At 34.8% G+C, this 19,937-nt stretch overlaps 1 protein-coding gene across 1 annotated transcript in view; it reads left to right on the forward strand.

Moving 5' to 3' along the window:
- The window catches only part of LOC134842330 (uncharacterized), a 405,874-nt gene extending 391,819 nt beyond the window's left edge, over window positions 1-14,055 (forward strand). The window contains exons 7-13 of the mRNA XM_063858614.1: window positions 6,191-6,383; window positions 6,616-6,757; window positions 7,672-8,357; window positions 9,734-9,995; window positions 10,636-10,796; window positions 13,272-13,430; window positions 13,680-14,055. Of these exons, the coding sequence (XP_063714684.1) occupies window positions 6,191-6,383; window positions 6,616-6,757; window positions 7,672-8,357; window positions 9,734-9,995; window positions 10,636-10,796; window positions 13,272-13,430; window positions 13,680-13,955 (1,879 nt within the window). The 3' untranslated portion in view covers window positions 13,956-14,055. The remainder of the gene's footprint in view (window positions 1-6,190; window positions 6,384-6,615; window positions 6,758-7,671; window positions 8,358-9,733; window positions 9,996-10,635; window positions 10,797-13,271; window positions 13,431-13,679) is intronic.
- The last annotated feature ends 5,882 nt before the right edge of the window (window positions 14,056-19,937 follow it).

Consider the following 19,937-nt stretch of genomic DNA (forward strand, 5'->3'; position numbering starts at 1 on the left):
TGGGGAAATTCATTCGTTACTAGGTAATAAATTTGCATATGACTAGCCGTTAAATTGTTACATTGTAAGGGTGTCATTTACTTCATTATCATATTATATTTTGTCGTTGAAATCTGAATGTCTAGTTCGCTTAAAGTCCTGCGTCGCCTTTGTATGGAATCATTTAAAGGTATCGCAGTTTGATTACGTAATTTACTAGATTTACTTGTCCTTCAAAAATATTTTAATTTCAGTTTTATTTGTTTCTCGTTGAAAATCTTGCTGTGGTTAATAGTTTGTTCACAAGTTTTGACTTTTATTAAACGTTTTTACTTTCTTGTTCACAAGTTGTGAATTTAGTCACAAGTTTTGAATCGTCGCGTTGATTATAAGTTGTGTCGTTTTTGTTATTTTTTGACACGTTTTCAAGTAAAGCTTGCATTTTTTACGATCCGTAGAAAATAACAACTTCAATTTGTTTAAAGTCAAGCCAAAATACCGCTTAACTTAATGGGGTGGAAATTGAAGTGGACATCAAATTGTGCTAAAGTTGGTTCAACTCTGGATTGAGCACGTTAAATCGAAGTGATACAGGTCTATTTCTCCTTGAGTTGGTCTATTTTCGTTCAGACGGTGTTTTAAGTCGTTCTGTCTATGTTATGTTAGTTGAAATTCAATAATAAATAAAATTCATGTTGAGTGTGCGGTCTACATTTGATACTGAATATTGGATTCATTTTGGCTTCAACTAATAAATGAAAATGCGCTACCAAGGTTATCAAGCATGTCAAGAACTTTCTGGTGGAACCCTTCAGACCTATTGTATGCATTCAGAGAAATAAATCGAAAACAAAAAAATGCTCAGTATCCAGAGATAAGGTTTACGCGCGTGATTATAAACCTCCTTGAATGGGTTAAAAAAGATATTCGGGCTACAGTTATTTGTTTTTTTAAACAAAAATTGATGCGTTTAAATTGCGGTCAACAATATATATTTCTTAAAATTGTGGATCTTAGTTTTGGTAAAAGAATCTAATTTTTAGCCCTGGCTCTTGTGTTTTGGCGACTTCTCAGTTCTAAATTTAAGCAATAAAAAGATTTGTTATATGAATTTGCAAGGTGTTACTTCCAAGTTTGACGGTAAAACATATCGACAATCTCAAAAAAAATCATTGATCACAAGATATTAGTGTTTAAACGGTACCAGTTTAGAAGTATGGTCCCGCCATTGTTGATAAATCCCATTGAAAAGCTCGTTTAGAAGTGTTGTCCCGCCAGACCACTTGAAATATTATTGAAGTACTTCAAGTGGATGAAAACTAAAGAAAAACATTTCTTCGTTAGATAAACCACTTAAGTTGTCTGTAAATTGGAGTTACCAAAAACACAAATTCAGTGGCAAAACTTAGAAACTACCTTTAAAATTTTTTTGTCGGACTTTTATATGGGACCATTGGCAGTTTTACGGGACCATACTTCTAAACGAGATTTTAAGCGGGACCATACTTCTAAATGAGTACCTTTCAGACTTATTTGAAAATTATGCTGTGAATAGACGTTTTTCGCTGGAAAAAATCTTTTTAATTGAATAGAATCATACAACACAGCAACTGTAAAAGTAACAAGAAAAGATGGTTGTGGTGCAAGTAGCACAGTATGTTCCGACAAAGTTAAGTCATTTTACAACAATCAAAAGAAAAGACATTTTTCTTAAAAGTAAAATAGTGGTGGCATAATTTTTTTTGAAGTTGCGCGTTCATTCAGTAAATTTAATCAGAACAAGAACACGTTTTTTGGAACCCATGATGATCTGGTGCAATCAATTTATTTACTTGTTTTAAAGACAGAATGCGCTCAAACAAAAACTTCTCAAAGATATTGCTCAAACAACTATAAAAACGAATGGGCTAAAATTGCATTTTTTTGTATCCAGGCTTCGAAACCGGGATATCTTATTGAAAGAGGTATCTGAATAAACCATTAAGATTCAATTGGGCTGTTAAAACAACGTGCAATCGACTCACTGATTATTGATGACGCACTCTTGATTTTTCACTTCATATGACGCACTCATTTGCACTTCAGATTTTTGACCTCATGTCCTGAACTATATCAAAAACTTCGTTTGGAGCAGGGGCAGATTTGGGGGGGTGCCCCAACCCCTCAGGTATTCGACCCCTTGCCGACCCAAAGGGCTCCCTCCCCCTTTGTACTATTTTGAGATATCCATTTTGGTGACGGAACCTAAAAATGTTCTAAAGGCGCCTTCGGCACCAATATATACTCATTTTTGAAGTGGAGCGCGCGTCAAAAAAACGCGATTTTCTAGGTCAAAATGTTCCAAAAATTGCAAAAAACGCTTATTTTGGTCTCTTTTTACAAAATTTTGCCTGCGGCGCAGAAAATTTGGCCAAAACAGCGTTTTTTAGTGTTTTGAAAAGCCCCCCCCCCCCCCCCCTCTCGAGAAAATCCTATATCCGCCCCTGGTATGGAGTCTCTCAAGAAACAAGTTTTTGTCATTTGAAAAACAATGAAAATTTTGATAAAAAGTATTGAAATTTTCGGTTAGATTTTCCCCGATAATTACTAAATAAAATATCAATTCGTCTGCATCGAATTGGATTTTTGTTCGAAGGGTTTCTCACAAAATTGTTTCAAATTTGTTTAACTTCTTTTAAGGTTTCTCACAAAATTTTCTAAAAATTAGTTCAAAACAACCAATAACACTTTTTTGTTTCTTTGGCGCATAGTCATCAAAACGACAAGAGTTACGTCAAGCACGAAAACAAAGTTAACCTTTTACACTAATAGACAAACTGAAGCGAAAAGTCAGCTTTTTACTCTCTAAAATGCCTGCTTTCATTGTGAATTTGGGACAACATTTCCTTCGAAAATCAGTCAAGTTTTAAAACAGACCAAGAGTAAATGATAAGAGCTACCTTTTATGAAACTACAAACATTTGGTTTCAATGGCTTACCAATGTAATCCGGGTCTGAAAATGTAATTTGTCCTCATCTGCAGTAAGTTTTTTTTACTTCGCGTGAAAATTTCGCGTGAGTTTAGAAAATTTTTCAAGCTGATTGTTTCCATTTTCTCGCTGAAACTGTTTTACGAGGCGTAAACAATTTTTTATTCCGCTTATTCAAGGAAAAATTCAGGATGGTGCAAAAAATAAGTGCAGATAAGGTCAATAGGCGTTTTTAGAACTGGTAAGTCATTCAAACCAAATATTGATAGTGTCATAGAGGGTAGCTTTGATCAATTGCTTTGGTATATGTAAAATTGTTTACTGATTTTTGAAGGAAGTTTTGTCCAAAATGGACTTGAAAACAGACTTTAGAGGAAAAAAAATCATCAATTTGCGCTTACTTTTGTCCACTGGTGTGTCAATATTTAGAGCATGAAGGAAAATATCTGTTGAATGAATTCAGGATTACATTGGTCAGATTGAATATGATAGTATATTGAATAGTCGATACCAGGTTCGGATTTCAATATTACCCTTGTCGGCTCAGTATTTTGAAATTTTATCCGGATATTTATCGATTTTAAACTCATTTTCAAAGAAAGCTTATGATTTGAAGTCGTTTTTCATTCACCAGAAGATCTAATTTCGAAAGGAAATCTTCACTCATAAAAGAACGTCTGGAGTCAATGTATATGTACCATGTTCTATATCAATTTTATAGCATTTTTTGTTGCTACTTTTAAATCTTTTATGATATTAAAGGTTTCTTCTCTCGTTTGTACAAATCGTTGAGTAAAAGAATTGATTGAAAATTTTGGATTATTACGCTTGCGATAAGCAAGCGTTATGAAACTGGAATATAGACTTTTTTTTCGGGTTAACAATTAGTTAAACAAATAAGTTGAATAACTTATTTTCACTTCTTTTCTCTTCTTACTTTTCTTAATATGTTCCAGGTTGGTTACCCCTTGACATGGAGGTAAAGCAGTTGCCTTTGTAATCTAAGATCTGGAGGTCAAGTCGTGGCCGGATCTTATTTTTTTTTTCAATATCAAGGAAAATGAAAAAAAAACGAGAAAAATGAATTGTCGATTTTTCGTTTGTTCGCTCAGATTTTGTCGGCTAAATTGCCACAACGGATTTTGCTTTTGCTGTAGACAATTTTCCTTGTAGTTGCAATTGCAAATGTTGTTCATTCTAATTTCAAGGGGGACTTTTAAAAAATTATGAAAATTATTTTTCGGTACAGTTGGTGTCTGCTCAAAGATGGTCGGCTTAGTTGCCACATCACCGATTTTTTTTTATTGTAAGCAACTTTTATTGGAGTTGAATTTGCTGTTCATTCTAGTTTCAAGGGGACATTGAAAAAGGTTTTTATAGTAGACATTGAAAACAGGCATTTTGGAGGGTAAAATCCTGAATTTGCGCTTAATTTTGTCCACTAATTTGTTATTGAAGCTAGATGAAAGAAGAATAAAGTTTTTTCGCATTTAGCCTGTTTCCTTCCGGAAAAGAGTTTTTTCCGTTTTTAACTTTTTGTTCATTATTTGCATTCAATATTATCCGAGTTGTTTTGATAGTCGCGGAGTTGTTCAATAGTTTCTACTTCATTAGGGTAGTCCCGGAATTCTTTCAGTATCCGAAATTTTTCAAACGATGTAATTGCGTTGTTCATTTGACAACTTTCTTCAACTCTCGTGTTTCTTATAATTTCACGCAATGTTACGACCTATTTAAGGCACGCAACATATTAACGGGCGGGATGCACTAAATAGAATGGTTCAAAAGTTAAATAGATCCAAAAGAAGAATGAACTATTTCAACCTAAACTACAATTTACAGACAATTTTCACGCCGTTCTTAGGTGTTTGAGGTTAGCACTCGTTTTGTAAGTCAGTCAATACTTATTTACAAGTCACACACTTGCTAAGGTATGGCCGTTTAATTGATAAAGCATGTTTAAATAAAACAATATCTGAAAACAGTCTTCTAATAGATAAATTTTTTAATTGCACAAAGATTATAAGCTATGTTCGGCTGCGAATTATGTGAATTTTTGATGTTCAGTTAGATTTTCGAAGTATTTTCAAATTGAGCAATCAGGTTTCGTGTGTTCTGTCTACGGGCTTGTTCTGTTCATTGATTTTGGTTGATCTATTTTGTTTTGACAATTTTTCTTATGGTTTCCTTGATCGTGGGATTTTCCTCTCATTTTCTTGTGGAAGCTTGACTTAGAGCTTTCTTGGCAATAAAAGCTTTCAAAAAATATTTATGTGATATTTTTCTAATTTGTTGTTGGTTTAAAAGTCGATGAACTTTGTTCAGACTCTTAAATAGGTCGTGATGATTTTGTTCAGACTCTTAAATAGGTCGTGATGACCAAGAAAGTCATCAAATTTGCTCAGGCTCAAATTTATTTTTTCGCATTTTGACTTCTGGTTTCTTTTCAAGTTCTTTTCATTTCCTTTGTTGAAAGAAAGGCAAGCTCCTTTATTGAACACCGAAAGTGTAAAGATCACGAAAAACATGATCGACTTCCAATTTATAAAACGGAATTTCATTATCAGATTTCCCAGCGAAATAAAACATTTACCTATTGATCCAGTTTTCTCAAATTTGATTAATTTTATCAAAAAAATGTCATTCAGGAATTGTTCTTGAAATTCAATGAGCTTTAAAGTCACCTATTTCTATCTGAAGTGCCTCATATTTCGTCTCTCCACAAGCGAAGAAAACTTTCATGTGTTTGTGTGTGTTGTGAGGGTTAGGGGGACTTAATAACTTTTTATTAGTGTGTTTTTGTTTGAATGTGAGCATGTTTTAATAATTCATTTTGATAGATCTAGTTTTTTCATTGTTTTCGATTTCTTTTTCGACTTGTCGGCTTTTATGTTTTGTACCACAAGTGGTGCGAAGCTCAGCTTCGCCTCTATGTAGAAAATATCATTTTTTTACCAATAGTTTAAATCAGTATTTAAAGTACAATAGCTGGGTCCTCAAAGTACAGATGGCCCCTGAAACAAAAGTTTTTTTTCCAGAAATTTCAGAAATGAATGCACATATACTTGGTTGCGTTTTTTTCTTGAAGCTCTAGCAAAATATCTGACTCATTCGTCATACTCTTTTCTAAGAATCCAACTATTGTACTGCACCAATCATTGTTAAGCAATTATTTTACATGATGACCACTCCTTGTAACAATTCATATCCCCGGATTTGCAAAGTGTGAACATGTGTATCAGGGCCGCGACTGGAGGAAGTAAATCATTCGACATCAAGACCAACTTCAAGCAGCCCTTCCAGCGCTTCTGTCGCTACCCTCTCCTCCTCAGAACCCTCTTAGATGCTGTTGAGAAGACGGGCGAAACGGAAACCATCGAAGTGATCTCATCGGCACTGCAGACATGGAAACACGTCACAGACCACTTGAACCAGGTAAGTTTTTCGTGGGAAATTACAAATTGTTAAGATACAGCGAGAGAGCTTAATGGTAGAGCTTGTTGCCTGCGAATTGTGTTTTTTCAATGTGTTCTTCCAGATAAGCTAGAATTGGGCATGAGGAAACATTTTGAAAATCAAGTTTATGTTTGTTTCGTTTTGGTCAGAAGAGATTTGTGTAATAACGTCTTCTTAAATAAAAGACTGGGTGAAATTGATTGTTTAACAGGTGAAGGCGGATGAAGAAATGAGTTCAAGTACCCTTCCCAAAGTGCTAGCCAGAGTAGGGCTGATTGAGGAACTCACTGCCACAGCCGGAGGCGGGGGAGGGGGAGGGGGAGGGGGAGGAGGACATGCTGGGTCCATATCAGGTCAGTTTAAGGAATCTTGTAGATTTTAAGGGAGTGTTAAACATCAAAAAAAGTATCACTTGCTCAGTTCTTTCGGGGTGTCCTTTTGCATACGATTGAGATATGATTTGTTCCCAATATGATTGGTTAGATTATCGTAAACAGTTACGTTTATGTCAATGAGCGTAGCGAAGACTCTTATATAGGTCGTGTTGGTTTAGTTTATCAAAGTTTTTTTTTTCGAGATATGATTTTTCGCGTTTTGACTGTTGGTTGCTTTCTTAGTTCAATTGAAGTTAATTTGCTGTAAAGAAGGCAAATTTGAGTCCTCCAATTAGAACAGTGCAAATGGAACAAAAGAAAACGTGGAACGAAAAAACTTATTTTGATTTTTAGTTTTATCAGTGTAATAAAAACGATTACATATTGATCTAAATTTTTTTTCCAATTGGGTAAGCTTTATCAAACAAATTGTCAATTATAAAACTTTCTTGCAATTCTTTTTACGCATTTGGCAATTTAGAAGATTGGGTAACATTTTAGAATTCTAATGAAAATCTCATTGGAAATTGTAAAAAAAAAACTAATGGCTCCACTCGAGGAACAATTGAATTATCAGGAACTTATATGAAGATTGAATTTATCTGGGTGCAATGAAACGGCCGCAGGTTGCAAACTTTATCAAGAGTAAAGATAAACCATTTACTTCTGTGAAGTAATGAGGAACAAACAAATTCTCAAATAAATCCGTATTAGAGATTCGTCTAGACCGTGTACCGCATAATCATATTCATTCGGTTCTAAGCCCTTAAATTTTATTTCTTTGCGTTGAGTTTATGTATGTTATTACGTGACGTGTTCCTTTCTGCGTTGAACTACCTACGGAATTTGGCGCATATAAATGGGCAATACTAGATCGGCAGTATCGTGTTTAGGAGTATCGGGAGACGAAAAGAGGAACTCAATGATCGACTTCAGTAACTCCTCTTCAAGTTTACGTCGTGGGTCATCCGAAAGCAGATCGGCAAGAATGAGTTTGGCATATATTCGGCCGAACTACAATCGAGTTGAGGAGTTTGAAAAGTACGGCAGGTTCATCAAAGACGAACTCCTGTCTGTAGTTATCGAGAAAGGCGAAAAGTCAATGGCTTCAAAACTGATGTCAAAAAAGTATCATAAGTACAATGTAACGTTAACAGAATTGCAGCTCATTTTCAATAAAAACACTGCTATAAACTTCAGAATGGCGGCTAACAGTACTTTAGTATACGAAACAGGGAATTTTGTCTCGACTAAAAGTGATAAGAATCATCCGGCAGTGTCGAACATTAAATTGTCAGTGGCCAAAACGGCGTATATATTGACGTTCAACTCTCAATTCAGCTTCGAAAGCTGGAAGCAAAAGCTGGACCAAGTGGTAGATATGTGCAAGAGAGATCCAGCGAAACATAATGGACACATTTTCGAATACTATTCGTTCCAAGTTGAGAAGGATGCGGTTGTGTGTGCAGTTTGTGGGTTTGTGTTGAAGGGTTTGGTCTGGCAGGGTCACGTGTGTATTTTGTGCAAAGCGAATGTTCACCCCAAGTGCAGAACGGAAACAAGTGCACATCCTTGCCAGGTAACTTCATTTAGATTTCTGATCATTAATGGTCAATAAGTTGACCGTAACTCGACACCCCATTGACCGTTAATAGTTAATCTAATTTATCAATCTATTTCTAAGAGCGAGACGAAATAACCATTCAAAGGTGGCTTTCCTTTCAACGGAAGTTGCATAGTGATTTAACTCGATTTGACTTTGCATTGAAATGTTTTGTACACCACTGGTAGATTAAATATGAATTTTGACGGTCGCTTTTGATGTTAGTTATTGTTCCGACCATTTGAACAATGGAAGGAACTTTGTATTCGGGGGTTTTAGTTTTTCTTTTTTGTTTTCCACGCGAAATCAGCTACCATAAATAATCATAGGAGAGAGTTATATCATAATAAAGCCCTGACAGTCGTAATTTGAACGACATTAAAAACATTTCGAAAATAATTTTCTTATGTTGGGAAAAACTGGTTTGAAATTTTTGGTTTTTCGTCCTAATTCGAGCGAATAAAGCGAGAGAGCATGCTTACTATAGCTTAATTTAAAGCATAATAACTTAGTTTTACTCAAGTAACGTTAGTTTTTTTGAGTATTTTTGTGCCTTTTTTGGAATCAGCGCCATTTTAGTGCCTTTTCTTTAGATTTTTTTCACAAAAATTGTTTTCAATTTGCTTATTTTACTATGAATGACGAATATTCCTAATCTCTAATTTTTCTTCAGCTCCTTTTATCATCATGCCAAAAAAATTGACACTTGTTTGAAAAAACTTTTTGTTGTATTTTAAAGACTATGGTCGGAGCATTCTGTGTTACTTGCACAGTACACCGCTATCCTTGTTGAGGTTTTAACATTCTCTTGAAATCCTAAAACATTGACAGAACTCTTTTTTTTCATAATTCGTAGAATGAGGCAAAATTTGGTATGTATTTTAGCAGAATGCATAGCAGTAGATAACCGCAAAGCCTTGTTTGATGCAAGCATTAATCACGACCTAACAAAAAAGTTGATTTATCCCATAAATTGTTTGGCTCGATATGAAAATTAAATGAAAGCTACCTCCCAGCGCTTATCTATTTGTTTTCATGATACGCCTCAAACAGATACCAAAGGATTCTACTGATGTTATTGAAACCCATTTCATTCTCTTGCTTTGAGCATGCCTGAAAAAAGCACGCATCAAAAATTATGTATAGTGCAAATTAGAGAGAAATTTGAGATTTGATACTCAATGAAAATTAGTTCTAACAAGTAAATTTTCAATCAATTGTCTAAAAGGAATATTCTCCAAGGTATTTTTTGTCCATTTTTCTAAAAAAAAAAGACAGGAATTTCTGAATATTATGTTTATGGATAGAAAAGTGATTAGGTGTAATTCGAAGACTAAAATGTGGACTTTTAGGGACCTATGTCTAACTCGGGCAAAACCCTCGAAGTTGGCCGAGCGGATGGTCCGGAAAAGTCTCGAATGGCAGCGAGGTCAATGACCTTTGCGACGACAGATGCTTCATCGGAACCTGGAAGAAGATCGTTTGAAAACGCAAGACGTAGTTCAATGTCTGGCAGCAACATAGCTGCTCAAGGCAATCAAGATATGGATGGGGAACGGGTACCCGTAGCGGCACCTAGAAGGGGATCAAAAAGCAAACCGAAAACAATTGAGGGTAAGGAGTATCGGTGTAAACAGGGGCGGATTTAGGGGGAGGGATTCGACCCTCAGGAATTCGACCCCTGCTGAACCGAAGGGTCCCTCCTTTGTACTATTTTGAAATGTCCAATTTTTGTGACGGATCCTAAAAATAATTAAAGGCGTCTTCGGCGAAAATATACTCATTTTGCAGGGGGAGAGCAACGCGATTTTTTGGTCAAAATTTTCAAAAAAGTGCCTAAAAACGCCTTTTTTGGCCTTTTTTTTGTAACTTATGCCTGCGGCGCAGAAAATTTGCCTGAAGCAGGGTCTTTTTAGCCAAAAATCAACTTAATCGATCTAAGAAAAAAGTCGACAAAATTTTCGAAATTTTTTTGAAAATTGCCCCCCCCCCCTCTCGAGGAAATCCTAGATCCGCCCCTGGGTGTAAACATGGAAACATATGAGCTTTAAAGGAGGAGCAAATAAGTGTTTAATTGGGTTGGTAAATAGTCGATAGAGCTTTAATTTTGTTTAATTATATTTCATCTGTTTAGTTTGAGCGTTTTACGATGATCTGAATTTTTTTTGCTCATCTTGTTCGCTCTCTAACAATGAAAGTAACATAGTGAATGACATAGAGATAGTTCGAAAGTTTGATTGTGTCATCCGTTTAGAACAGGGTTGGTTTATTGGGATGGCCAGTAAACAGGTGACGAAGAACAACCTCACACACTTCTCATCACTAGCAGGCACCTTCCTAGTGCGACTGAGTGATAGAGACCCAGGGTACAGGATGGCAGTCATCAATTCAGACAGACAGATCAAACACATTCAGGCAAGAGCATGGCATTACAAGTGATAAATTTGGCAGAAATGGGCAAACCAAGCCCAACACTAGTTAGTATTTAGGGGGAGGGATTAACACGTGTGAAGAGATCTGAAAAGCATGAAGGAGAAATGATTTTGGAGATCAAAGAATCTTAATCGAGTTTTGTGATTGGTTTTTGTTCCGACCACCGACAGCAAACTTGAAAAGAAAATATTATCGAGAAAAAAATTACTGGGACTAAGTTATGCGAGCTTTTATGCAGTGGCTAAGAAGCACGGCGGGGAAGCGTGAGTTATTTTATTTAAGTGCGGTCAATTAATTCCAGTTCAGACGGGCTCACATACTCACTCAAATTGAATTGAGGCAAGCTTATGTTTCCCAATAATTCCTTTTTAGATGGAGATTTTTTTCTAAGGCATAATTCTAGCTAGCATATTTCCAGCTAGATTATTTGCTAGCTTGGTTTAGGATAAACTCATCTTTTTCAAGATCTCCGGCACCCTTTGGTTAAATGTAACGACTACGCCTGGGCCCGACCTGTTTTTTTTTTATAATGTAAATACTTCATTTCAAAAAAAAGTTCTGCCTATCGTTTATCTGATAATGTTTTGTCGGTTTATTGAACAAGTTTTGCATCGTTTGAAAGTAACCTTATCTTCTACGTCCCCTCCTCTGGAATCAAGAAATTTTTTATGACAACAATTTTGTTTTCTGCTCAATAGGAGTCTAGCCAAGTTTTACGGCTTAGTTGCCGCTCAATACATGATTTTGAATACTTATTTCACGACGGTGATTGTATTTTTTGACGTATTTCCTCAAATTCAGGCTCTTTCCAACATTTTTTCGTTTTAGATTTTTTCGATTCATTTGTAAGAGTCAACAAATGTAATTCAGGTTCTTTTATTGGTCGTGATTAATTTTTTCAGGAAAAGTCTTAAAATTTGTTCAGGCTAAAATTTACTTTTTCGAGGTTTTACTTTTGATTTATTTTTAAGTGCAGTTCATTACCTTTGTTAACACGAAGGGAAACTCCACTATCGCACAGCGAAAGCGTAAAGGTCACGAAAAACGTGAGCGACTTCTAGTTTCGAAATTGGAATTTAATTTGATTAAAAATTGTACTCATTGGTCCAGTTTTTTACTCATTGGTCCAGATGGAGATTTTTTTCTAAGGCATAATTCTAGCTAGCATATTTCCAGCTAGATTATTTGCTAGCTTGGTTTAGGATAAACTCATCTTTTTCAAGATCTCCGGCACCCTTTGGTTGAATGTAACGACTACGCCTGGGCCCGACCTGTTTTTTTTTATATAATGTAAATACTTCATTTCAAAAAAAAGTTCTGCCTATCGTTTATCTGATAATGTTTTGTCGGTTTATTGAACAAGTTTTGCATCGTTTGAAAGTAACCTTATCTTCTACGTCCCCTCCTCTGGAATCAAGAAATTTTTTATGACAACAATTTTGTTTTCTGCTCAATAGGAGTCTAGCCAAGTTTTACGGCTTAGTTGCCGCTCAATACATGATTTTGAATACTTATTTCACGACGGTGATTGTATTTTTTGACGTATTTCCTCAAATTCAGGCTCTTTCCAACATTTTTTCGTTTTAGATTTTTTCGATTCATTTGTAAGAGTCAACAAATGTAATTCAGGTTCTTTTATTGGTCGTGATTAATTTTTTCAGGAAAAGTCTTAAAATTTATTTAGGCTAAAATTTACTTTTTCGAGGTTTTACTTTTGATTTATTTTTAAGTGCAGTTCATTACCTTTGTTAACACGAAGGGAAACTCCACTATCGCACAGCGAAAGCGTAAAGGTCACGAAAAACGTGAGCGACTTCTAGTTTCGAAATTGGAATTTAATTTGATTAAAAATTGTACTCATTGGTCCAGTTTTTTTCAAATTGCGTTAGATTTATCAACAAAGTGGCTATCATAAATTGTTCTAGACATTCAAAGAGCTTTAAGGCCATCTATTTTTTACTTTGAATTTCGAAGTAGAGATTTTTTCAAAAGTAACTTCGTATTGTTTTCTGTTTACTTGCGGTCATTGATTCCTTTCCATTTGTCTGTTGGCTATGTTTTGTCAGTTAGTTTGCAATGCTCTATTTGTGTGGTATCGCAAGTATGTGTGTCTCAAGTTTAGTTCGTATTATCAAAAAGCTGGCAATTATAAAAGATTTCTGAAACTCAATGAGCTATAAGGTGATATATTTTTTCTTGAAACTCAAAAAATAGTTTTTTTTGTGGGCAATTTTCCAGGAAGTTTAATGATCTCTTTTTTTGGCCGGAAATTCAACTTGTAAGGCTTTTAAGTGGTTTTTGAATGTTAAAATGGTTTGTTTTCTGGTATCAATTGAGAGCTGAGAATCAGGTTCAGCTTACAACAAAAAAGATATAGCAACTGTTATGTTTTCGAATTGTGGTTTGCATTTTCTGTGCTACATCTAGAACGACCAACTATTCATGCTTCTTTTGTAGATTATAGAGGAGGATGGCAAGTTCTGTCTTGAGGAGAATTGCAGCTTTGACTCTATCCTAGAACTCATCCAATTCTATTCTGCCACAAATCTCTCCTCTGTCTTCAACGACTACCTGGATGTCTGTCTCAACTACTCTATCGCAGAAGCTTGCTATCAGGCAAGTGATGCTATAAATTAAACTGAAATTCTTATCACATTGCTATCTAAGGGCAAAATTTGAGCTCTTCAGCTCCTATCAGCTGAGACATACTGCCTAGCCTATATTTTGCTTGATTGTCCCGGTTAATTAGTGTCTTTTTTTATTTCTTTTTTTTCTGGGTATGATATTCTCGTAAATGAAATAGACTTTGAACAAGCATTCACAATATTTTGAATTTATATCTTAAATGTACTTTGTCGCCAACAGGTTATCCGGGAAAACCACCATAGCTCCAGTCATTCGACAGAACTGAGGGTAGCAGTCGGGGCAGCAGTATTGCTCAGACCAGTATCGGCGCCCTATGTCAACAATGCCAGTGGATATATTGATGTGCACCAAGGTCAGTTGGTGTTCATAATGGATGAAGCACCAGATGCGAGTAAAACTTATTTATGTCAATTGAAATGCACAAGTGAAGATTCTAGTGAATTTATTTTGCCAGAACATGACTTGAAATTCATTACTGATCTATCGTATTTCTAATATTGCAAAGATTTTAAAATGTTATATTTTTTACTTTATTTAGATAAACTTTCAGATAGTTCTATTCAAGCATTAAAGTGAAAATTATGCATTACTTTGACTGGGAATGTTTTTGGTTAAAATATAATTAATTTGCCTGAATTTTTTTGCAAGTGTGTTTAAACGTTTAAATATGCGGTTTTCTCGTGCCTTTTTTTAAGAGTAATTAACGTAGTAGTGATCACTCTTACATAGGTCATGGTGATTTTTTTTCAGGCTAAAATTTGATTTTTCGGACTTGATATATTACGCTTGCGACTTTTTTCTAGTTAACAACTAGTTTAAGAAAATCACTGAATCATTTCTGCAGCAACGAAACATGCAACGAAAATTCAAATTTAACTACTGGGTATAAAAAGTTGTAGTAGACGACGAAGGGACTACGCTCGAATCCGATCAGCACCTGTTTTTTTTATACTAAAATATTTAATATCAGAAAATGATCGGCCTATGGGTTGTCTCTTTATAGTTTGTCAGCTTAGTTGCCACCCCACAATTTTTTTTGCGCTTTTTCCAGTTTTCATTATAGTCTCAAGTGTCGTTTATTAACTCCTGTCGCTTTTCAAAATTACTGTACCTTCTGGTATATTTTCGGTTTTTTTTCGCTTACTCAGCCTAATGATATCGTCTCTTGTTCTGTCGATTTTAAATGATTTCGGCTCTTGTTTTGTTCGTTTAGTGAACTTATTTTGCATTGGCCTAATGATAAAAAGTGATTATTCGTGATTTTCTTTAGTATTTTTTGTTTTCTGATTTAATGCTGCCTAACTATGAGTTATCGGCTTAGTCAACGCTTAAAAATACTTAAAGCTTGTTTTGAACTAGCGTCTGTTTTTCAAAGATTGAATTTTTCGTGTTTCGAATGTTTTTATGACAACCATTTCCTTTTGCATTTTTGTTTTAGGATGAATTGGCGTCTAATCTCGTGTTGCTGGCATAGTGGACGCTCGGAAAATACTCAATTACTTGATGCTAGTGTTTGTGTTTCTGGTCTGATTTTTTGAGATTGAATTTTTCGTACGTATTTCCAAAATATTTGATTTTTTATGACAATTTCCTTTTCTAGTTTTGTTTTCGGCAAAATTGTAAAGGTCAGAAAGAACGTTATCGACTTCATTTCGAAAGTGGATTTCAGATTTCCCAGCAGAATAAAAATCTTGAATATTTTATACAGTTTTCTCAATTTGAGTCAAGTTTATCGAAGAAAACGTCGTGAAATTCGAAGAGCGCCATCGCCGTAAATGGTTTTTTTTTGAAATTCGAAGCTTCTCAAAAAATTTTTTTTTCAATTCGAAGCGTTTCTTTTTCTGTTTACTTGATTTCGTGACTTTTTTTCCATTTTTTGTTGTCTAATTATTAGGTTAATGAATGTAGTGAAAGACTGAATAAAAAGGTCATAGTGAAATTTTAGTTAGTTTTTTTTGAAGGAATAAGTCTCAAAATGCTCTTATAACTACAGATATACATTTGGTCAAAATATTGTATTTTCGAATGCGCTTAGATATATATGCGCATCTTGAGTTCAATTGAAATTCTGCTGAAAGTTAGGTAAACAGCGCTCTCCATATACGAACGTGGAAACAGCGCAAAAAATCGTGCACGACTTCTAGTTTCGAAAGTTGAATTTATTTCTTAGATTTAACAGGCTAGTAAAATTTTTACCTATTTACCCAGTTTTCTGATATTGGGTTAACTTCATCAGAAGAATAATAATTTGAAATTGTTAATGCTTTCGATTAGGAAGCGTTATCAAACTGGCATATAGACTTTTTTCGGGTTGACAACTTGTTTAACAGAATCACTTGTATCTTAGTTCATTTTGAGTTCAAATTTTTATGCATTCTCGGCCAATTTAGCCTGGAGGTAGTGAGTATGCCTTGGATGGCAAAGGGCCTGTGTTCAAATCTGACCAGGACCCGATTTTTTTCAAATAGGACATATTTTTCAAGCGCGAATTTTTTAAGGTTGCTTTTAGTGTTTGATTTACCCCTACAATTTAAAATTTTATACCTTGGCTTCGAATTTCCTTCGGTTTTTGTTTTGCTTAAGAAATCCTCGGCCCAAATTATTTCGGCCTACTTTTTATCGGCTTATTGACCTAATTTTGGGTCGTTACAGGGGAAACACAATTTGAGATTTCCCCTCCGAACTTTTCATGTTGTATGTTTACCGATCGGTTTGTTGAAATGTCTTTTTTTAATAAAGAAGTTTATTTCCAAGTTCATTGGAAACAGTTAAATTTTTCTCGGAATCTTCTTTCGATTTACGAAAAAATGTATCAATTCAATAACCGCCTATTATCCGGTGTGCCTGTATATTTCCCCAGAGTCGGTTTTCATTTGACATCTCTGTCTACAGCCTTCGAAACAGTATGTGGGGGAATTTTGAGCCATATTTTTGATATCAGTTTTGGTTTTCTCGAAAAATGCCCGTCTCAAATCTGAGTTTTTGAAATGAATTGAATGGTTTCGAAAAGCTACCTGAATGAGAAGCGAAGCTGCGCTCAAATTTTTTTTTGCGCATGAAGTTATTATCCTCGGAATAGTCAATTTTTTTCTTTTTGAGCAATTTTGAAGTTTAAAATATTCTCAAAAACTGCCCAGCCATATTTGAGATTTTGAGTTCAATTCAAGGAACGGATTTTGGGAAGCTCATTTGCTCTTGTGACTACTCCCAAATTTTTCTCAAACGATAAGTTATGTTCCTCGGAAAATCAATACTGTTTTTTCAATTTTTTTGACATTGCTCGAGAACTACTCTCCCAAATCTGAAGTTTTGGGTTAAAGCAAAATTACTGGTTAATTGAATCCTTTCTGCATAAGCGGCTCTGTGTCTTGAAGTTGTAAGAGCTTTAAAGCCATTTATTTTTTTCTTTAAAATTCGAAAAATGAATTTAAGTAAACTCATTTATCTTTGTTTCCTTGCGTTCAGTATTCTTTTCCAGCTGTGAGTTGGCTGTTTTGTAATATCAAAGGGTCTACGATCAGCGGCACGCAAAATTGTAATTTTCAATCTTATAGAGCTGGGTTTTTGCAACCGGGTATTAGACAAAAATAAATAATTTGTTCACAGACTCGTCAATTCATTAGGAAATGTAAATTCCTACACAGGACTGCTGATTTGCTCAATTTCTTTGAAAATTTAATAAAAACTATCATAAATACCGCAAGGTAGTGCTTAGGTGGAAATCGTTCAAATAGAATTTTTCGTCCTAGTTTCCATTGGTTAATTTTCCATTTTTAAAAATGGCATTTATATTATCTGGTACGGTTTAGTTAACTTACTTCCCAAGCATGGGTTTTACTTTGAGTTTTTTCAGGCTTGAAAAGTTTCTGGCTATTAAAATTCGATGAATTTAGTTCAGACTCTTATATATGAGTTCATGTGTTTTTTTCGGGAAAACTCTTAAAATTTGTTCAGACTCGTCAAATTTACTTTTTCGCGCGGTTTGATATATGATTTCTTTTAAAGTTCAGTTCATTTCTTTTGTTAAAAGGCAAGCAAACTCCACGATCGAACTGTAAAAGTGTGAAAATCACGACTTGAGTATGAAGATAAAATGGCTGAAATCAATTCAGGGCTGCTATCTGAGCATATTACCAGAATGGATCTCAATTAACTTGACCCCACATACAGTAAATAGGAGCTGAAATAGTACGCCAAATGGCAATCGAGACTAAACATTTACGACGGGATTCTTGTGCGAGAGTTCTTTGTTAAACACCTGTAACAGCAAAGTATATCAGACCGGAAATAACAAAGAATATGTAGATGCAGTAATCACCCCCAGAGCTTGTGGAAAAGGTTGATAATTACTTTATTGGCAATCATTTCGATCCGGAGCAAGCAATCCTGAGTAAATAATGCGCCTTTTGATGTACGTCAATTTGTCTATCTTGCCACGTTTTTGCACAACATAGAGCTAAAGTTGTGGCCATATTTAAAGGCGGGCTTCACTATCTCGCCACATTTAAGCTTTTTCAACGTATGATTTTTGCATGCTTAATGAAAGACATTTTTCACGTTAAAACTATATCATTTATTGTAATGGTTAAGATTTTTTTTCGGTTTTCCAGTTTGGATTCAGTGGTTATTTCACCGAGTGTTAAAACGGTTGCCCAATAGTGGAAGGGGTGGCAAAGTTAGCCTCCAATTATGAATGCTCTAATCCTTTTAGTGTACGAGATACGTCGTTTTTCAGAAAACTTTGTTATATTTTCAAAATTTGAAATTCCCATTCCTGTAATTGGGGGCTATAGAGTACTTTCAGGGGTTGCGAACCTAGCCTCAAATTATGACTTCTCAAATTTTTTTTATGTTTTCCAGATATGACGTTTTTTGTCTTTATTTTTCAAAGTTTTTCAGTAGTTTTTTTTATTTTAAATTTTCCAACCCTGTAGTTGGATACTGTCAGAGTACTCTCAAGGATTGCGAATCTTGTTCAAAATATAACTGCTCAAATTCTTGTAGTTTTCGAGATATGGCGTTTTTTGTGATTTTTTTAAAAGTTTTTCAGAAAACTTAAATCATTTGTTTTTTCACTTTCTGAAATTCCTAACCCCGTAATTGGGTGCTGTCAGGAGTACTCTCAAGGATTGCGAATCTCGCCTCCAATTTTGGCTGTTCCAATCTTTGTAGTTTTCGAGTTATGACGTTTTTTGTGATTTTTTCAAAAAGTTTCAGGAAACTTAAATTAAATTTTTTTCAAAATTTGAAATTGCAAACCCTGTAGTTGTGGGCTATAGAGTACACTCAGGGGTTGCGAATCTTGCCTCCAAGTTTCTCCAGACGCCCTTTAATTTTTTGGAGGTGTGACGCTCTTATGATTTTTCAAAATTGGAATAAAAAATATATAAAATTGAAAATTACTAAACCTGTAATTGGGTGCTGTCAGATCACACTAAAAGGCTGCTGATTTTGTTTTCATTATGCGTGGTTTCTTATGAGTTGTCAATATTTCGAAGCACTGAAGGCGCGTTATAAGCTAGTTTTATTTAAAACAATCCTACTCTAAATTAATTGCGGCCGTTATGGTGTGCTAACACTTTTTTGATTGCCTCTGTTTACGACAGGTGAATTGTTACCATCCGCGAACGGGACGAGTAATAAATTACCAGAATTACCAAAAAAAATTTACCAGAATATAAAAGTTCTTTGGCTCAAATCTATCAGCTTTCAAGTGCCAACTTACAAAATGCAGGCACCAATTTAGATCGGATGGTTTTTCAGGAGAAAAGTTTTTGAATGTGTTCACGTTCGAGTTTCATTTTTCAGATTGATTTAGAATCCAAAAGGAAGGCAAATTACACTCTTCAAAAACAAAAAAATGTCACTGTTTTTTCACTGTCTTCCACTTTTGATATTGGTTGTTAGTTTTCAGATTTCCCAGCGGAATAGACAAATTACCTAATGATCCAGGTTTCTAAAATTGTATGCAATTAATCAGCGACAAGGCAAACATAAAAATTCTCAGAAACCAAAAGTCTCAAGGCCATTAATTTCATTCAAATGTTTTTAAAATACGTTTCAAAAAATGAATGGCTGTAAAGGTCTTGAGTTCCAAGAACATTTTGATTTATATTTTTCTGATAAAACTAGCCCAATTATCGAAGATGAATCAGTAGCTGTGTACTTTCGTAAAACCATAGGTTTATTACGTATAATAGTATAAAGCATGGACGAATAACGCTTATTATAAAATCTATTTTATCAAAATTTCTTTTTTCCAGGCCATTCTTTATGAACTTGACGTTGATGAGCAACTATCAAGTTCATGGACCCAAAAAAACGTTATACTAAAAAATGGTGCTACATTTATTGTGGCTAGTGTTGGAAAAACATTTGGAAGATGAATGTGTTCGAAGTCTATGTGTTCAATGTATTATAACGTAGTTGTTTAATCAATTGACTCTTCTTCAGGACGTCTAAGTATCGACTTCAGTC

This window comes from Symsagittifera roscoffensis, chromosome 3 (assembly GCF_963678635.1).
Source record: "Symsagittifera roscoffensis chromosome 3, txSymRosc1.1, whole genome shotgun sequence".
In the NCBI taxonomy this organism is placed as follows: Eukaryota; Metazoa; Xenacoelomorpha; order Acoela; family Convolutidae; genus Symsagittifera; species Symsagittifera roscoffensis.